At 45.9% G+C, this 16,088-nt stretch overlaps 1 protein-coding gene and 1 long non-coding RNA gene across 2 annotated transcripts; one reads left to right on the forward strand and one right to left on the reverse strand.

The window, feature by feature from the left end:
- Window positions 1-8,762: 8,762 nt before the first annotated feature.
- LOC102393767 (mediator of RNA polymerase II transcription subunit 15) lies at window positions 8,763-12,292 on the forward strand. Its single transcript, XM_025276443.2, has 2 exons — window positions 8,763-10,645; window positions 11,431-12,292. Exons 1-2 carry the CDS (start codon window positions 9,448-9,450, stop codon window positions 11,472-11,474), a joined length of 1,242 nt encoding a protein of 413 aa, XP_025132228.2. The 5' UTR covers window positions 8,763-9,447; the 3' UTR covers window positions 11,475-12,292.
- On the reverse strand, window positions 10,879-14,862 carry LOC123331955. Its single transcript, XR_006548772.1, has 2 exons — window positions 12,677-14,862; window positions 10,879-11,534 (listed from the first exon to the last, which is right to left on the reverse strand). It is a non-coding gene; the product is annotated as an uncharacterized LOC123331955 (long non-coding RNA).
- Between the last annotated feature and the right edge of the window lie 1,226 nt (window positions 14,863-16,088).

Here is a 16,088-nt window from a genome sequence, read left to right on the forward strand (position 1 = left end):
AACTGGAGATACCAAGGGAACATTTTATGCAAAGATGGACACAATAAAGGACACAAGCAGCAAGGTCCTAACAGAAGCAGAACAGATTAAAAAGAGGTGGCAAGAATACAAAGAAGAACTATACAAAAAAGATCTTAATGACCCAGATATCCACGACGGTGCAGTCACTCACCTAGAGCCAGACATCCTGAAGTGTGAACTCAAGTGGGCCTTAAGAAGCATTACTATGAACAAAGCTAGTGAAAGTAATGGAATTCCTTCCAGCTGAGCTATTTCAAATCCTAAAAGAGGATGCTGTTAAAGTGCTGCACTCAATATATCAGCAAATTTGGAAAACTCAACAGTGACTACAGGACTAGAAAAGGTCAGTTTTCATTTCAATTCCAAAGAAAGGCAATGCCAAAGAATATTCAAACCACTGTACAATTGCTCTCATTTCACATGCTAGCAAGGTAATGTTCAAAATCCTTCAAGCTAGGCTTCAACAGTACATGAACTAAGAACTTCCAGATGTATAAGGTAGATATAGAAAAGGCAAGGAACCAGAGATCACATTGCCAACATTCGTTGGATCATAGAAAAAGCAAGAGGGTTCCAGAAAAACATCTGTTTTATTTACTATGCTAAAGCCTTTGACTGTGTGGATCGCAACAAACTGTGGAAAATTCTTAAAGAGATGGGAATACCAAACCACCTTACCTGCCTCCTGAGACACCTGTATTCAGGTCAAGAAGCAACAGAACGGGACATGGAACAATGGACTGGTTCCAAATAGGGAAAGGAGTACGTCAAGGCTGTATATTGTCACCCTGCTTATTTAACCTATATGCAGAGTACATCATGCGAATGCTGGGCTGGATGAAGCACAAGCTGGAATCAAGATTGCTGGGAGAAATATCAATAACCTCAGATATGCAGATGATACCGCTCTAATGGAAGAAAGCAAAGAGGAACTAAAGAGCCTGTTGATGAGGGTGAAAGAGGAGAGTGAAAAAGCTGGCTTAAAACTCAACATTCAAATACCTAAGATCATGGCATCCAGTCACATCACTTCATGGCAAATAGAAGGGGAAAAAGTGATAGCAGTGACAGACTTTATTTTCTTGGGCTCCAAAACCACTGCAGATGGTGACTGCAGCCACGAAATTAAAAGATGCTTGTTCCATGGAAGAGAAGCTATGACAAACCTAGACAGCATATTCAAAAGCAGAGACATCACTTTGCTGACAAAGGTCCATATAGTCAAAAAGCTATGGTTTTCCAGTAGTCGTGTATGGATGTGAGAGTTGAATCATAAAGAAGGCTGAGCGCCAAAGAATTGATGCTTTTGAACTATGGTGATGGAGAAGACTCTTGAGAGTTCCTTGCACAGCAAGGAGATCAAACCATTTGATCCTAAAGGAAATCAACCCTGAATATTCATTGGAAGGACTGATGCTGAAGCTGAAACTCCAATACTTTGGCCACATAATGAGAAGAACTGACTCACTGGAAAAGACCCTGATGCTGGGAAAGATTGAAGGCAGGAGAAGAAAGGGACGACAGAGGATAAGATGGTTGGATGGCATCACCGACTCAATGGACATGAGTTTGAGCAAACTCCGGGTGATAGTGAAGGACAGGGAAGCCTGGAATGCTGCAGTCCAAGAGATTGCAAAGAGTTGGACATGACTTAGCAACTGAACAACAACAATAATTAAGACTGGTTCATGTTAATGTATGGCAGAGACCAACACAACACTGTAAAGCAATTATCCACCACGGGTAAAAAATATGTTATATAAGTCTTGAGTGAATAAATAAAAATTTATAACTTTTAGTATTAATTATTAAAAACTTTCAAGTGAAAAAAGAATGAATGATGCCCCACAGTAGATTGTTGTAGCCTCAGTGCTGTGGTCCCACCCATTAAGGTTTCCATACTCAAAATTATTGAAACTACTGACTCTTTCCAAGCAAATGGTAGATATTTTTCTGTAACAGATTTGACTAATACATTCTGTTCAGTCTCTATTTCAAAAGTCTCTCAACTGTAGTTTGCCTTCACCTCCTAAGGTACATGATACACTTTACCTGGTTATCTATGGCGCACATCAACAGTCTTGCCATCGCACACAATCTTTGCAAAATGATCTTAACTGCATCCAGCTTTCTCCAGGGGCACAGATATGGCTTTATACTCCTGACATCCTCTTCTGAGGCTACTCACTGCTGCTGCTGCTGCTGTTGCTAAGTTGCTTCAGTCATGTCCGACTCTGTGCAACCCCATAGATGGAAGCCCACTAGGCTCCTCTGTCCCTGGGATTCTCCAGGCAAGAATACTGGAGTAGGTTGCCATTTCTTTCTCCAATGAATGAAAGTGAAAAGTGAAAGTGAAGTTGCTCAGTCGTGCCCGACTCTTAGCGACCCCATGGGCTGCAGCCTTCCAGGCTCCTCCATCCATGGGCTTTTCCAGGCAAGAGTACTGGAGTGGGGTACCATTGCGTTCTCCGAGGCTATTCACTAGGCACATTTATTCAGGATGAACACAATCACATAGGGAGCTCAAAAAGGGGGCTAGGCCATTGCCTCACAAACAGTGCAAGACCCCACTACCTCTGTAAATTCCTGAAAATTATTTGGTAAACGGAGGACCTCTCCATACCTGACACTGTCGAGAAATAGTTATGAATTCTCAGCTTCCACAGTGTTAAAACAAGCCCAGTATCTTTTAGGCCTTTTGGGTTCTGGCGGTTACATACTCCTTATTTACAATTTTTCCTTTAGCCCATTTATGCAATTATTTGCAAATCAGCCCACCTTGAATGGAGCCCCTTCCAACAAAGGCTCTAGATTCTGTCAAAATTGCAATACAACAGCCACTCTCATTGGTGCCCCTTGGCTAGACTCCTTTCACAAATAGAAGCTTTAGCAACCTTCTCTCATGCCTCCTGGCTCCTCTGTCCATGGGATTTCCCAGACAGGAATACTGGAGTGGTTTGCCATTTCTTTTTCCAGGGGATCTTCCCTACCCAGGGATCAAACCCGTGTCTCCTGCTTGGCAGATGGATTCTTTACTGCTGAGCCACCTGGGAAGCCCTCAGGCCACATAGAGTGCCATAATCAACTTCAGTTAAATGAAGTGTCATACACTTTTGTCATCACTCAAACATTGGGGTGAATTATCATGAAGAGTCTGACTTCACTTTTTGATATTTGCGGACAGCTTTTAGGCCTCAACCCTCACTCTCCCCTTGTACCCCCTCATCTGGGAAAGCTAAGAAGAAAGCCTCAGTGCTTTCTCCCTTGGTGATGGCAAGAGTTCAAACCACAAGCCCCACCTACACACAGGAACTGTCACCACAGCCCCAACTCTAACTACAACTAGAATCCCCAGCCAGTCTTTCTTTGCTCTCTCAAGCCATTTTTGGACCAACTCGGGAGGTCTGGCTGTTCTCCCCAGAAAGCTCCTTAATAGAATAAACATTTTCAAACCCTCTTACTGTGCATGTGATGTCATCAGTCTGGACATCTGGACCAAATTTGGGATGGAGGCTCACCCTACATGATGGTCACAACATATGTCTGCCATGTCTCCCCTCCTGGTCTCAAGGTAACTGTTGCAGCTGCAAACAACACAACCCCATCCTGGCATCCTAAGGATGAGGACTCGTGGTAAAAGGTTTTCACTTCATTGGTCCTCTATCTAATCACAAAGGAAAATCTTTCCCTGAAACTCCCAGCAAATTTCCTGATATATCTCACTGACGAGCACAGGATTACATGTCCACCCCTAAGTCAATCACAAGACCCTACCCAGGGTTCATACGCCACTGACGAAGCAATGTAGAGGTTCTGTCAGCAAGGAAGAAAGTAGGGTTTGCTGTCCTAGGAATGTTGACACTGTCCATTTTCAGATATGTAGGATTTTTGCAAATGGGTCAGTATATTTATACAATATTAACTTGCACACTATTTTTCTGATTGGCTATTAGTTTTATCAGCTTCACAAAATGAACTGGGGAGCTGCCCATCTTTTTCTATGGTGTGGAATATATATCTTTAACTTACAATATGCATCTTTAATATACTTTTAAGAGTTATTATACTCCTTCATATATAATACAAGAATCTCACAACAAGGAATTGTTCTTGGATATGAACCAAAAGTAACATATAAATGTTGGTCCAATCTCTTTGCAGCTATATTTATAAATGAGATGGGTCAATAGTATTGTTTTTGGTACTATATGTTTGTCATCAGATATTATATAATAATGGCTATACAAAATGATCTGGGGGAGTTTTTCATATTTTTCTATGGTTGAAATGGCATACATCATAATTACCTGGTTGTCGCAAAGAGTCGGACACGACTGAGCAACTGAACTGAACTGAACTGAAAGGTTAAATAGGAATTAACACAGATTCATTTTTGTGCTTTTAATAACTGACTATACTATAACTGTGTATTTATAAATTGGAGTGCCCTGAGACTCAGTCCTCTATTTTCTATTCTCCTCTCTCCCTAGGAGATCTCATTCAAGTCCTTGGTTATTAAGTACCATCGATTTCTTCCCTGTGCTCCAAACCTGTATATCCCAGAAGGCCTGCTTGATATCTCTAGTCTGGTCACTAAAAGACATCACAAACCACATCTCTGAAACAATTGCTCAAACTTAAAAACTAGGGGTCATCCTTGTCTCCTTTTTTCCCTCTTAATCTTTACAACCCCCATCCAAACAATCTATAATATCTCTCAATTTTACTTTCAAAAAGTGACTCTATATGCGTTCAATAGCTACAAGTTAAGGGAAGAAAAATGAATGGATCTTAAGTTTAAGAGAGATGTCTAGGTTGGGAATACTTCGACTTGTGGTGGATGCAAGTAGTATTTTAAATTATAGAGAGGCTTCCCTGGTGGTCCAGTGGTTAAGACTGTACACTTCCACTGCAGGTGATGTGGATTTGATCTCTGGTCAGAGAACTAAGATCCCACATAAGATCCCATATGCCCCACAGTGTGGCCAAAAATAATAATAAAATTAAATTAGAAAAAATAAAATTGTGCAATTGGGCCAAGATGGCAGAGTAGAAAGACCCTGAGCTCATCTCCTCTCACAGGCACATCAAAATTACAATGATTTACAGCACACCTATCAGTGAAAAAGCCCAGAACCTACAAGAAAAGATAATCTACAACTAAAGATATAAATAAGAAATCACAACAAGAGGGGTATGAAGGGTGAAGTCCAATATAATCAAGTCTCATCCCCCAAGTGGTGACCCACAAAAGGGAGAATAATTATAACTGCAAAGGTTCTCCCCAAGGAGTGAGAGGTCTGAGCCTAACATTGGACACCCCAGTCCAGGGGTCCTGCATGGGGAAAGATGATCCCCTAGAAGGTTTGGCTTTGAAGGCCAGCTGGGCTCAATTTCTGAAGACAAAGAGGACTGGAGGAAATAGACTCCACTCTTAAAGTGTGCACCCAAATCTTATATGCTCCGGGACCCAGGGCAGAAGCACTAATTTGAAAGAAGCCTTGGTCAGACCTACCTGCTGATCTGGATACTCTCCTGGAGAGACAAGAGGCAACTATATCTCACCCTGGGGACACAGACGCTGGTGGCAGCCATTTCCGAGAGCTCTTTCTACCATGTGGACACTGGTGCTGGCAAGCACCATTTTGGAATCCTCCCTCTAGCTTATTAGCTTCAGCACCCAGCCCCACTCATGCCCAACAGCCTGTAGGCACCAGTACTGGGATACCTCTGGCCAAGCAACTAACTGTGAGGGGGCACAGCCCTATGCACTAGTAGACAGGTTGCCTTAAGGTCCTCTGAGCCCACAGCCACCCTTAGTCTAGGCCCTGTCCATGAGAGGGCCCAGAAGCAGGCCCCACACACCAGTGCACATGTAATAGATCAGGGACCATCAGGTTCCTGTGGCCAAAGATAGTGGGACACAGCTCTACCCAACAGTGGGCAGACACCAGCCCCAGAATCCCAGGCCCTGCCCAGCAGCAAGCCTGTTCTAGACTTTCCCTCCAGCATTCGGACACTAGCTCCATGAAAATCACAGCCCCCCAACCTATGTACCCAAGTCACACACCAGCAGGCCAGCTCCAGCCCTAGTACTAGATGGGCCCAGGCCCTGCCCACCAGCAAGCCTCCTCTAGCCTCAAGACAAGCCTCACCCCTCACAGCTGAACACCAGCCCCAGGAAAACCATAGTCCTGAAGCCTACAGACCCAGATCAATCACCATCAGGACAGAACCAGCACTAGGATCGACTGGGCCCTGGTCCCACCCACAAGCAGGTCAATATAAGCTTCAAGACACTCTGGGTCTTGCTGCCAGCTGTGTCAGGAACCAATTCTGGGACCCCTCCCCCTCCCCCACCAAGGCCCTGTAGACAGATCCCAGGACCTGGCTTTACCTACCAGCAGGCTGGCACCAGCTCTGGCTAGTAAACAAATGGGACCTGCTGCTGCTGCTGCTGCTGCTAAGTCGCTTCAGTCGTGTCCGGCTCTGTGCGACCCCGTAGATGGGAGCCCACCAGGCTCCCCCGTCTTCTGGGATTCTCCAGGCAAGAACACTGGAGTGGGTTGCCATTTCCTTCTCCAAAGAATTAAAGTGAAAAGTGAAAGGGAAGTCGCTCAGTCGTGTCAGACTCTTAGCGACCCCAGGGACTGCAGCCCACCAGGCTGCTCTGTCCACGGGATTCTCCAGGCAAGAGTACTGGAGTGGGGTGCCACTGCCTTCTCCAAATGGGACCTAATTAAATTTAAAAACTTTTGCACAGCAAAGGAAATCACTGACAAAATGAAAAGACAGGCTACTGAATGGGAGAAAATATTTGCAAATGATATGATCAATAAGGGGTTAATATCCAAAATATATAAATAGCTCATACAACTCAACATCAAAAAACAACCCATTCAAAAAATAGGCACAAGACCTAAATAGTTTCTCCAGAGGTGACATATAGGTGGCAAACAGACACATGAAAGGATGCTCAACAGTGCTCATCATCAGAGAAATGTAAATCAAAACCATGAGCTACCACCTCACACCTGTCAGAATGGCCATTGTCAAAAAGGCCACAAATAAGAATGTGGAGGAAAGGGAACTGTGGTACACTGTTAGTGGGAATGTAAATTGGTGCAGCCACTATGGAAAATAGTATGGAGTTTTCTCCAAAAACTAAAAATAGAACTACCAAACGATCCAGCAATTCCATTCCTTGGTATATATCCAAAGAAAATGAAAACACTAATTCAAAAATTGACATGCACCTCAATGTTCATAGCAGCATTACCTACAATTATTTACAATAGCCAAGATATGGAAGCAACCTAAGTGTCCATCAACAGACAAATTGATAAAGAAGATCTGAGGTACACACACACACAATGGAATACTACACAGCCATAAGAAAGAATGAAATTCTGTCATCTGCAACAACGTAGGTGGACCTGGAGGACAGTATGCTTAGTAAAATAAGTCAGAGAAAGTAAAATCCTGTATATTATCATTTATATCTAAAAAATCTGAAATCTAAGACAAACTAGTGATTATAACAAAAAAGAAATAGACTCACAGATACAGACAACAAACTAGTGATTACCAGTGGTGAGAGGGAAGGGGGAAAGGCAAGATAGGAGTAGGGGATTAAGAGGTACCAATTATTATGTATAAAATAAATAAGCTACAAGGATATATTTATTGTACAGCACAGGGAACACAGCCAATATTTTATAACCATAAATGGAATATAATCTATAAAAATGTTGAAGGACTATGTTATATACCTGAAACTAATATCATATTATAAATCAGCTCTCTCTCTACATATATGTGCATATATATAACCAGACAGGATCTGGGGCTGCAACTGGGCATAGACTGTTAAAACTATCACCCCACCACTATTATGACTTCTATTAGCAGCAACTATGTAATCATTGTAATAAGAATTAACATATTCTAAACATTTTAATCTTCACAACCTTATAAGGTAGATCCTACCTATATTCCCATTTTACAGCCGATGGGGTTGAAGTTCAGAGAAAATAAAATAACAGTATAGGAGTGAATAAGATCATTCAAGGAGAACATATAGAATGAAGAGGAGGGGTCTGAAGACAAAACTGGGAAAATACTAACTTTGGAGCCGTGGGCAGAGAAGAACAAACAGTTGAAAGAAACAGAAAGATAAGCCAGAGGGACAGGAGGAGCATCAGAAGAATTTGATGTCACAGAAAGCAAGACAGCATAGAGTGAGTGCCAAGGAGGGAATGGTCAAAAGGCTCAAAGCCTACTGAAAAAAACACATAAAAACTATCAAAGTATCCACTTGCTTTGTAGTGAGATAGTGACTATTGGTGACCTTATCAGAGATTTTTCACTCAAGTTTTTGTAGAGTGAAAACCGAAGTGCAGCAGGTTGAACGGTAAGGGGAGCACCGCGAAGTGGACCTAGTATAGACTATTCTGGACCTAGTATAGACTATTCTAATGAGAAGAAAGAAAGTCCAGGACATAGGTTAGAGGGAGGAAATTATTCCAAGCACATAGGGAACCTGAACAGGCTTACTGTCTGGGAGAAAAATACCCAGTAGCACAGGGGTGGTGCAGCCTGGCTGAGATGCAGGAAATACGGGGAGTGGGGGTGGGGTGGGGTGGGGTGGGGTGGGGGTGGGGGTGGGGTGGGGTGGGGTGGGGGTGGGGGTGGGGGGAGCGGTGGGAAGACGTAGTGAAGTCCCTAAAAAAAAGGAATAGGAGGAACTGGGATCTAGAGCTTGAAGATAGGGTTCAGCAAGGAAAACCAAGGGGCTTCATGTCTCAACCACTTGATTTTCTTGACTAGCTGAAGTCCAAGGCTGTCTACTTTAGGATTAGGGAAGAGTATAGACAGCTTGAAACCATATAGAAAATGTGAGATAACGGCTGACGTAAAGCGAGAGGGCGCTGAACCAAAAGACCCCACCCCAACCCCCGACCCCCGCGCCCGGCCCACTCAAATGACTCCCAGATTTGAAATTCTTTAGTATCCGGTTGCTTTAGAATCTCTTGGGAACCGGAATTCACTGTGCGACACACTGCAGTCACTAGCCAGCCCGCCCTGCAGGGGGCGGTGTGCCAAGGTAGGTGCGTCCGCGGTGGATCCAGGAGCAGGCGCCCCACTTCCCGTCATACGGGAGGCGCCATGCCGAGGACGGGGGTTCCCACCATGCCTTGCAGCCTCACTCGAAGCCCACAGTTTTGATAAGTCACGCGGTGTGAGGAGCCACTCCTCACACCGCTCTTCGTTAGGGGACTCGTGGGTGTGAGGGGAAGGAGGCGAAAGAGGCCAGGACTGAGCTAGGGCTGAAGGAGGATTGAGTGAGGAGCCGAGAGGCGGATCGGTTTAGCGGCCATCTCTCACCAGACCTGCTGCATCTCTGCAGACTAGGCCGCGGAGGTCATGGCCTTGGACGGCGAAGATCCCAGGAGCGGTTTTCGCCACAGCGACGTAGTTACATTCATCAACCAAGAAGTACTCAGAAACGGCGGCGGCCCAGATTTCTACGTGACCTACCGCTCGCGGCCCTGGAATGAGATCGAGGACGAGCTGCAGTCCGTCTTGGCCGACATACATATACCTCTCAACCTCAAGAGGGCCTGTGCCTGGAGCGCGCTGGCCTTGAGCGTGCGGGTGGCCACGAGGCAGCGAGAGCAGCAGGCCCGCCGCGTCCAGCGGCTGAAGGAGCAGGTGGAGGAGCGCGAGACGGCCACCTGGGCCCTGGCCTCGCAGCTGCAGCGTCTGCGCGAGGAGCATAAGCAGATGATCGTGCAGTTGCGCCGCACGCACCAAGACCTGCAACAGGCGCTGAGCGAGCGCGAGGCCCTGCGCGGGCAGCTGCTGCAGGCCGAGAGAGCAGTCAGCTCTCGATCCCCGCAGCTCCGGGCTGACACGTGGCCCCTGACCGTTGAGGAGCGCAACAAGTTGCTGGTCGCGACCTCGCAGCGAAGGCAGATGGAGGCCCAGAGAGCAGTCAGCTCTCGATCCCCGCAGCTCCGGGCTGACACGTGGCCCCTGACCGTTGAGGAGCGCAACAAGTTGCTGGTCGCGACCTCGCAGCGAAGGCAGATGGAGGCCCAGAGAGCAGTCAGCTCTCGATCCCCGCAGCTCCGGGCTGACACGTGGCCCCTGACCGTTGAGGAGCGCAACAAGTTGCTGGTCGCGACCTCGCAGCGAAGGCAGCTGGAGGCCCAGAGGGAGGAGGCGCAGTATGCTTCGGCAGGCGGTGTGCAGTACGTGCAGGGGGCCCAGGGTCCCTGGGCCCAGGTTGTTCAACCCCCAGCTCCCATGCCATGCCCAGGGCACATGCCATACCCCATGCCATTCCCATACCCACCACCTCCCCTACCTAGGGTACTCTCAGAAGCCAAAGGAGCTGCCGCCACAGCAGCAGCATACCCGGCCCCCCAGATGCCTGCTCCGGTGATGTGTGCACCTGCTATGTGGCCTGTAGTTGTGTCCCAGGAAGAGGTAGCCCTGCCGTGGGACCAGAGGATCGAAGGCCAAGGGGAAGGTCCCCACTTCGGAAACTCTGTGGGGCACTTCCAAGATGACCCAATGTATCAACAATCTCAGGATCGGATGCCCAGGACTCCAGATGGTAAGAAAGCCTTTAAACCCTAGGAAGAGGGATCCTCAGGAGGAGGGATTGGGACTGCCTAAGGTACAGAATGGGATTAACTTTTCCTGATGTTTGGCTTGCGATGAATGCAAAAAATCTAGATACTAACTGAGGTGGGAAGTCTTGCCCCAAAGAAGCTCCTCACTGGATTCAGGGATGTAGAAAAAGAATGGAGACATATTCTAAAGAGAAATCAATTTCTGGAGGTCTGCTTCTGATCAAAAAATTTTATTTACATCATAAAAAATTTGAAAATCCATCAAACAAAAATTTTCATTATCCTACCAATGACCCATAACCATTTTAACACAACAATATGTTTCTACATATGGATCTCTTCCCTACTTTCATATTATACATGTATACGTGTATATATGTGTATTGTTTCAAAGAAAGATGAGATTCTAATGAATATGTTAATTTTTAAAGGAAAATTTCTCCAATGGCATTTAAATTCACAGGTGGTAGACTGTTGATGGCTGCTACCGATTGGTTGACACCTTAAGGTATATGAGCTGATGTGATTAAACATTCTTTTTCTCCTTCCTGTATTCTTCTTAGCCCCTCTCTCCCATGATACCAGGTCTTTGGCTGAGAATAACTGTGCTTTTAGAACATAAGATAAGTTTTATTCTAGGAACACTGCTTTTCCTTGAGAATACTCTCGTTATGCTGTATACTGCAGCCATGTTCATATTTGTTCCTTGATTTGTTTTTATAACATTCATTGGTTTGGGCCTGTTCTTTGTGTCTCTAAACTCCAGGATCTTCATCTGAGACTGAAGGAAGTCCAGCTCCCTATGTGTGAATCACCACGAAATGCCCTTCCAGCTCTCAGCAGCCTTCGCCTCAGTGAGATCTCAGCTGGCTGGAGCAGAAAAAAAGAATGAAGAATCAGAGGAAAGAAGATATTCTGACACACATCTTTTAACAAGGGAGGGCAGACAAGATTTTGTTAAGCTTAATGAATGACAAAGTTTCAAAGGGGTGGGAGTGTAGTAGTAGATTTTAGGGATTTAGCATGTTTGTCAAATTGCATTCATTAATTCATTGAACAAGCAGTTATTGCCTAGCATGTACTAGTAATTACTACTGTATGTTGTTATCTGGTGCACACATTTTAACTCAATTGGGTGAAAGAGGCTACATGACAGGAGAGAGCCTAATTTGGCATATCAATTATATCAGGTATGACTTTTTTGCCTTACATATAGTGTGGCTTTTAAGTAAATCCAATTGAAATAAAGTCAAGATTCATTTCTACAATTCTGGGAGCAAAATCAGACTTTCATGGAAGAATTTGAATGACTGAACTGCTTATCACATTAATCCCAGTGGAAATAAATGAGCAGGGGCATATATTGGGAATGTAGCCTCACAAAAGTACAGCAGTACTTTTCTCATACTCCTGCTGATTCCCCCCTGAGAAGGGCAACTTTCCCTGGTTTTCTAAAAGACCACTGGGTTGTCTTGCTCCACACTCAGCCTCAGGCTGCTCCCATCCCAAGCCCTTTTTCAGTCAAGAGTAGATGAAGAATAACATGTATTTTCTAGGACAGGCATTGTGCTATGAATTGTGCTTTCTTGAACTAAATTAAAAATAGAACTGGGGACTTCCCCCGCAGACCAGTGGTTAAGCCTCTATGTTTCCACTGCAGAGGGCCCGGGTTCAATCCCTAGCCGGAGAATAAAGTTCCCACATACTGCTGGGTGCAGCCAAAAAGAAAAAAAAATATAAAATAAAAAAAAAAATAGAACTGGACTGGGATAGGCACTCTTGAGAATGCCCCTGGGTCCTTCTCGTCCACTTGGTGTCTTCAGGCGCTCTGCTTCCCTGAGGCAGCTGCTGCAAGCCAAGGGGAGCCAGGGTCCACCCAGGGGCTGGAGGTCAGTTCAGGCTCCAGTCTGAACAAGAGGCGTCCTCAAGTTCCTCCAAGAGATTCCAGCTCACCAGGATCAGCATTTGTCAGAGGTTTTCTGCTTCTAACTAGTAATAGAGTGTTCACTTACCTGCTGTGTCTTCTGTGCTGTGTGTACCGAGGGGCAGGTTTGCTCAGCAGTGGTGTTTTAAATCTGCCTCTTCCCTCCATCCCATTGAGGTGACTAGAGAATTCCATCTCATTCACTATGGAAGGGCCCCTCCTCTTCCTGTGAGTTACTCAAGAACTGGGGGGAGGGACTTCCGTGGGGCCTTCAGTCCATTGTGATTGTGCCTGCTCCCCTCACTGTCCGTGTCCTTGAAGGTGGGCTTCTCTGCTAGTCCTGGGCCCATGGGGCACGAGAGGAGAGGTGAGGTGAGGTGAGGAGGGGGCTTCTGCCTAGGCTGGGATGTGTCCAGCCTCCCTATCTGCACCAAGAAGCCATTTCCCTGAGGCCCTTTCTCCCAGAAGTGCCTCGAGCAGAAATTTCTGCCCTGCAGGGCACTCTCCCCTCCCTCCTATGCACAGTCCCATCAAGGTGCTCAGGATTCTGGAGAAGAGCCAGGCTTAGCCAGTTGGCTAATGTGGCAAATGTTTCCAGAGGCAAAAGGGGTCAAGTCTGGCTCCCTGCTTGGTGTAGACACATGGGGCAGAGAACAGACATGAAGCTGCCCCACCAGTGTCCTCGCTCCCAGGGTCCTGGTTACCGGGAGGCCTTGGTTATTCGGGAGGGTGCTGGGGAGGAAGGGGACCGTCGAGGGCATCATCACAAAGCTAAGTTTTCTGGGTTGGAGGCTGGTTTTGTGATACACTTGTGTATGCTGATTACTCCCTGGAATTCTGGGAGGACAGGACACAGATGAGATGGGAATATTATAGTACATTTTAATCTGGTGGTTGTCAATGCATGGCTTTTGAACCCGCAGCATCAGGATCAACTGGGAACTTAATCACAAATGCAAATTCTCAAGCTCTACCTCAGACCTCCTGACTCCAGAAGTTGTGTTTCTGGTGCTTACTAAAGTTTGAGAACCTTTGTTTGTACCCATAGTGTAATGGGAACAAATCACCCTGGATCTCATCATGGCTGGCTCACTTAAGGCTCCACAACACACTCTGATGTCCATTGGAATGTCTGTAGAACTGTAAGAAACCAGACTCTCCAGGTACAACTCTTCTGTAGCTCAATATAATCACCTAATGTTTCAGGGGTGACTTTTTTTCATAGCAACCTGCATGAATCTTTGGCCAGAATCATTAAAGTTGGCTGTGCCCAAGCTGGACACACGCAGGTAAAGGCAGTAATTTGTTTAAGAGCCTGGGTGACTGGGCTCATACACCTGCTCTACCAATTACCAGCTGTGTAACCTAAAACAAGCTACTGAATTTCTCTGATCCCCAAAAAGTGTTGGCTCCCTTCCCCCACCATTAGGATCTCTGTGATGCTGGGGTAATGGGTATAAAGGGTGCCCATGGTGTGACTTCTCATACCACAGAGTGGCCACCATGTGACACTGTATGGCTATTATTCTCATTGGTGACAGCTCTATAAAGTATAGGTATAATAGATGCCTCTGTTAATAGTGCTTCAAGGAGGTTTTACTCCCATTTTAACAAATGTGGCAACTCAGTAAATTACCCAAAGTCATTTAGTTGGGAGTTGGTGAAGCGTGGGTTCTAACCCCAGTTGCCTGGCACTGAACTCCATGCCCTTTCTGCTATATCAGAACCTCAACCTTGTACCTTTACCAGTTACTAGCAGTTAACAGGGTCTGTCAATACCTTGCTGGATGTATCTGACTATAATGGAAGGACTCTGAATCATAGAGCCAGTTTGGTGGAGAGGGAAGTGAGTGGAGGTGGCCAAAGAGTCAGGGTTGGTTGTTGTGGAGTGTTGATGCTACAAAAGAAGGTGCTGGAAGGAGTGTGGACATGGCTTCTAGGGGTGTCAGCCTGCTGAAAGTTACAGGGACAGCGATGCAGAAAGCAGAGCAGCGTAGGGTGGCTGCTATGCTCCCTGCCCCACCTCCATAGAGCCCCTTGCCATGAACACTTGTGTCTCATACAGCTGCAGAAGTAGTGGCTCCAAGCTGACCCTTCCTCCGGGGGCCTCTGCAGGCAGCGCGTGGTAAGTGTTGGGATGGGGAGAAGCCCCACTCAGGTGTTGCTGCTGCTGCTGCTAAGTCACTTCAGTCGTGTCCGACTCTGTGTGACCCCATAGACGGCAGCCCACCAGGCTCCCCTGTCCCTGGGATTCTCCAGGCAAGAACACTGGATTGGGTTGCCATTTCCTTCTCCAATTTATGAAAAGTGAAAATGAAGTCGCTCAGTCGTGTCCGCCTCTTAGCAAGCCCATGGACTGCAGCCTACCAGGCTCCTCCATCCATGGGATTTTCCAGGCAAGAGTACTGGAGTGGGGTGCCATTGCCTTCTCCGGCAGGTGTTGCAGGAGGCAACAAAAGACTGCTCCATGATAGGTGTGCTGCATCCCTCTGCAGGTGAGAGCTGTGCCCAGTGCATGGCACATGCCAGCTAGCCAGACTAGTGAGCAATGTTCAAGTTTTCTCTAATAAAAACAAGTTTCAAATGAGGGCAGAGCCCTGATACCTGGCAGGAGTGGAGGCTTTGTCCTCTCACCGAGTCAACCCTTATTTATGAGCAAGATGCAAGAGAGAACCAAGGAGATTCATAACTCACTCTCTTGGGAAATTATTTTCCTGAGGCCCTTTCTGACTATCAAAGTAAACTGGATTCACCAAAACAGAAGCAGGAAAAGCAATTGAAACCATGTACAATCCCCAAACCTGGAGGTAACTACTGTTTATAATGTATTTACTTTACACACACACATACTTAGGTATATATAGAACCACATATTTATATACACCAAGACACAGTATGGTACATATTTTTTTGAAGCCTCCTCAACTGTAAAAGTAGTGACTCAAATTTGGATCCCTTCTATGGTGGGCTCTGCACCCCACATGCGGGAAGGTATAGGAATTGAGAGAAGTACTTTTTGGGTGGCAGAGCAGTTACAGATTACATAGAGACTTATTTACCAAAACAGATTAACTCAGTACATATTCCTTTCCTGCATCTGTTTCTCACTTAGCAGTAGGGCACACTGTCTCATATCTGAATTATTTGAGAATGTAACTTTAAATGGTCATGTAAAATTCTGTCATGTCAGTGTTTCAATTTATTGTACTTAAGGAGTTCTCACTGGGCATTTAGATTGTTTTCAAATTTTCATTTCACTCTCAACAATATTAGTGTGCAGAGTCTTCTGTACCATACCCAAGAATAAATATGAATGTGAAAGTCACTCAGTCATGTCCGACTCTTTGCGAGCCCATGGACTATACCGTCCCTGCAATTCTCCAGATCAGAATACTGGGGTGGGTAGCCTTTCCCTTCTCCAGGGGATCTTCCCAACCCAGAGATCAAACCCAGGTCTCCCACATTGCAGGTAGATTCTTTACCAGCTGAGCCACCAGAGA

The sequence above is a fragment of the Bubalus bubalis genome, chromosome X (genome assembly GCF_019923935.1).
Source record: "Bubalus bubalis isolate 160015118507 breed Murrah chromosome X, NDDB_SH_1, whole genome shotgun sequence".
Classification (NCBI taxonomy): Eukaryota; Metazoa; Chordata; class Mammalia; order Artiodactyla; family Bovidae; genus Bubalus; species Bubalus bubalis.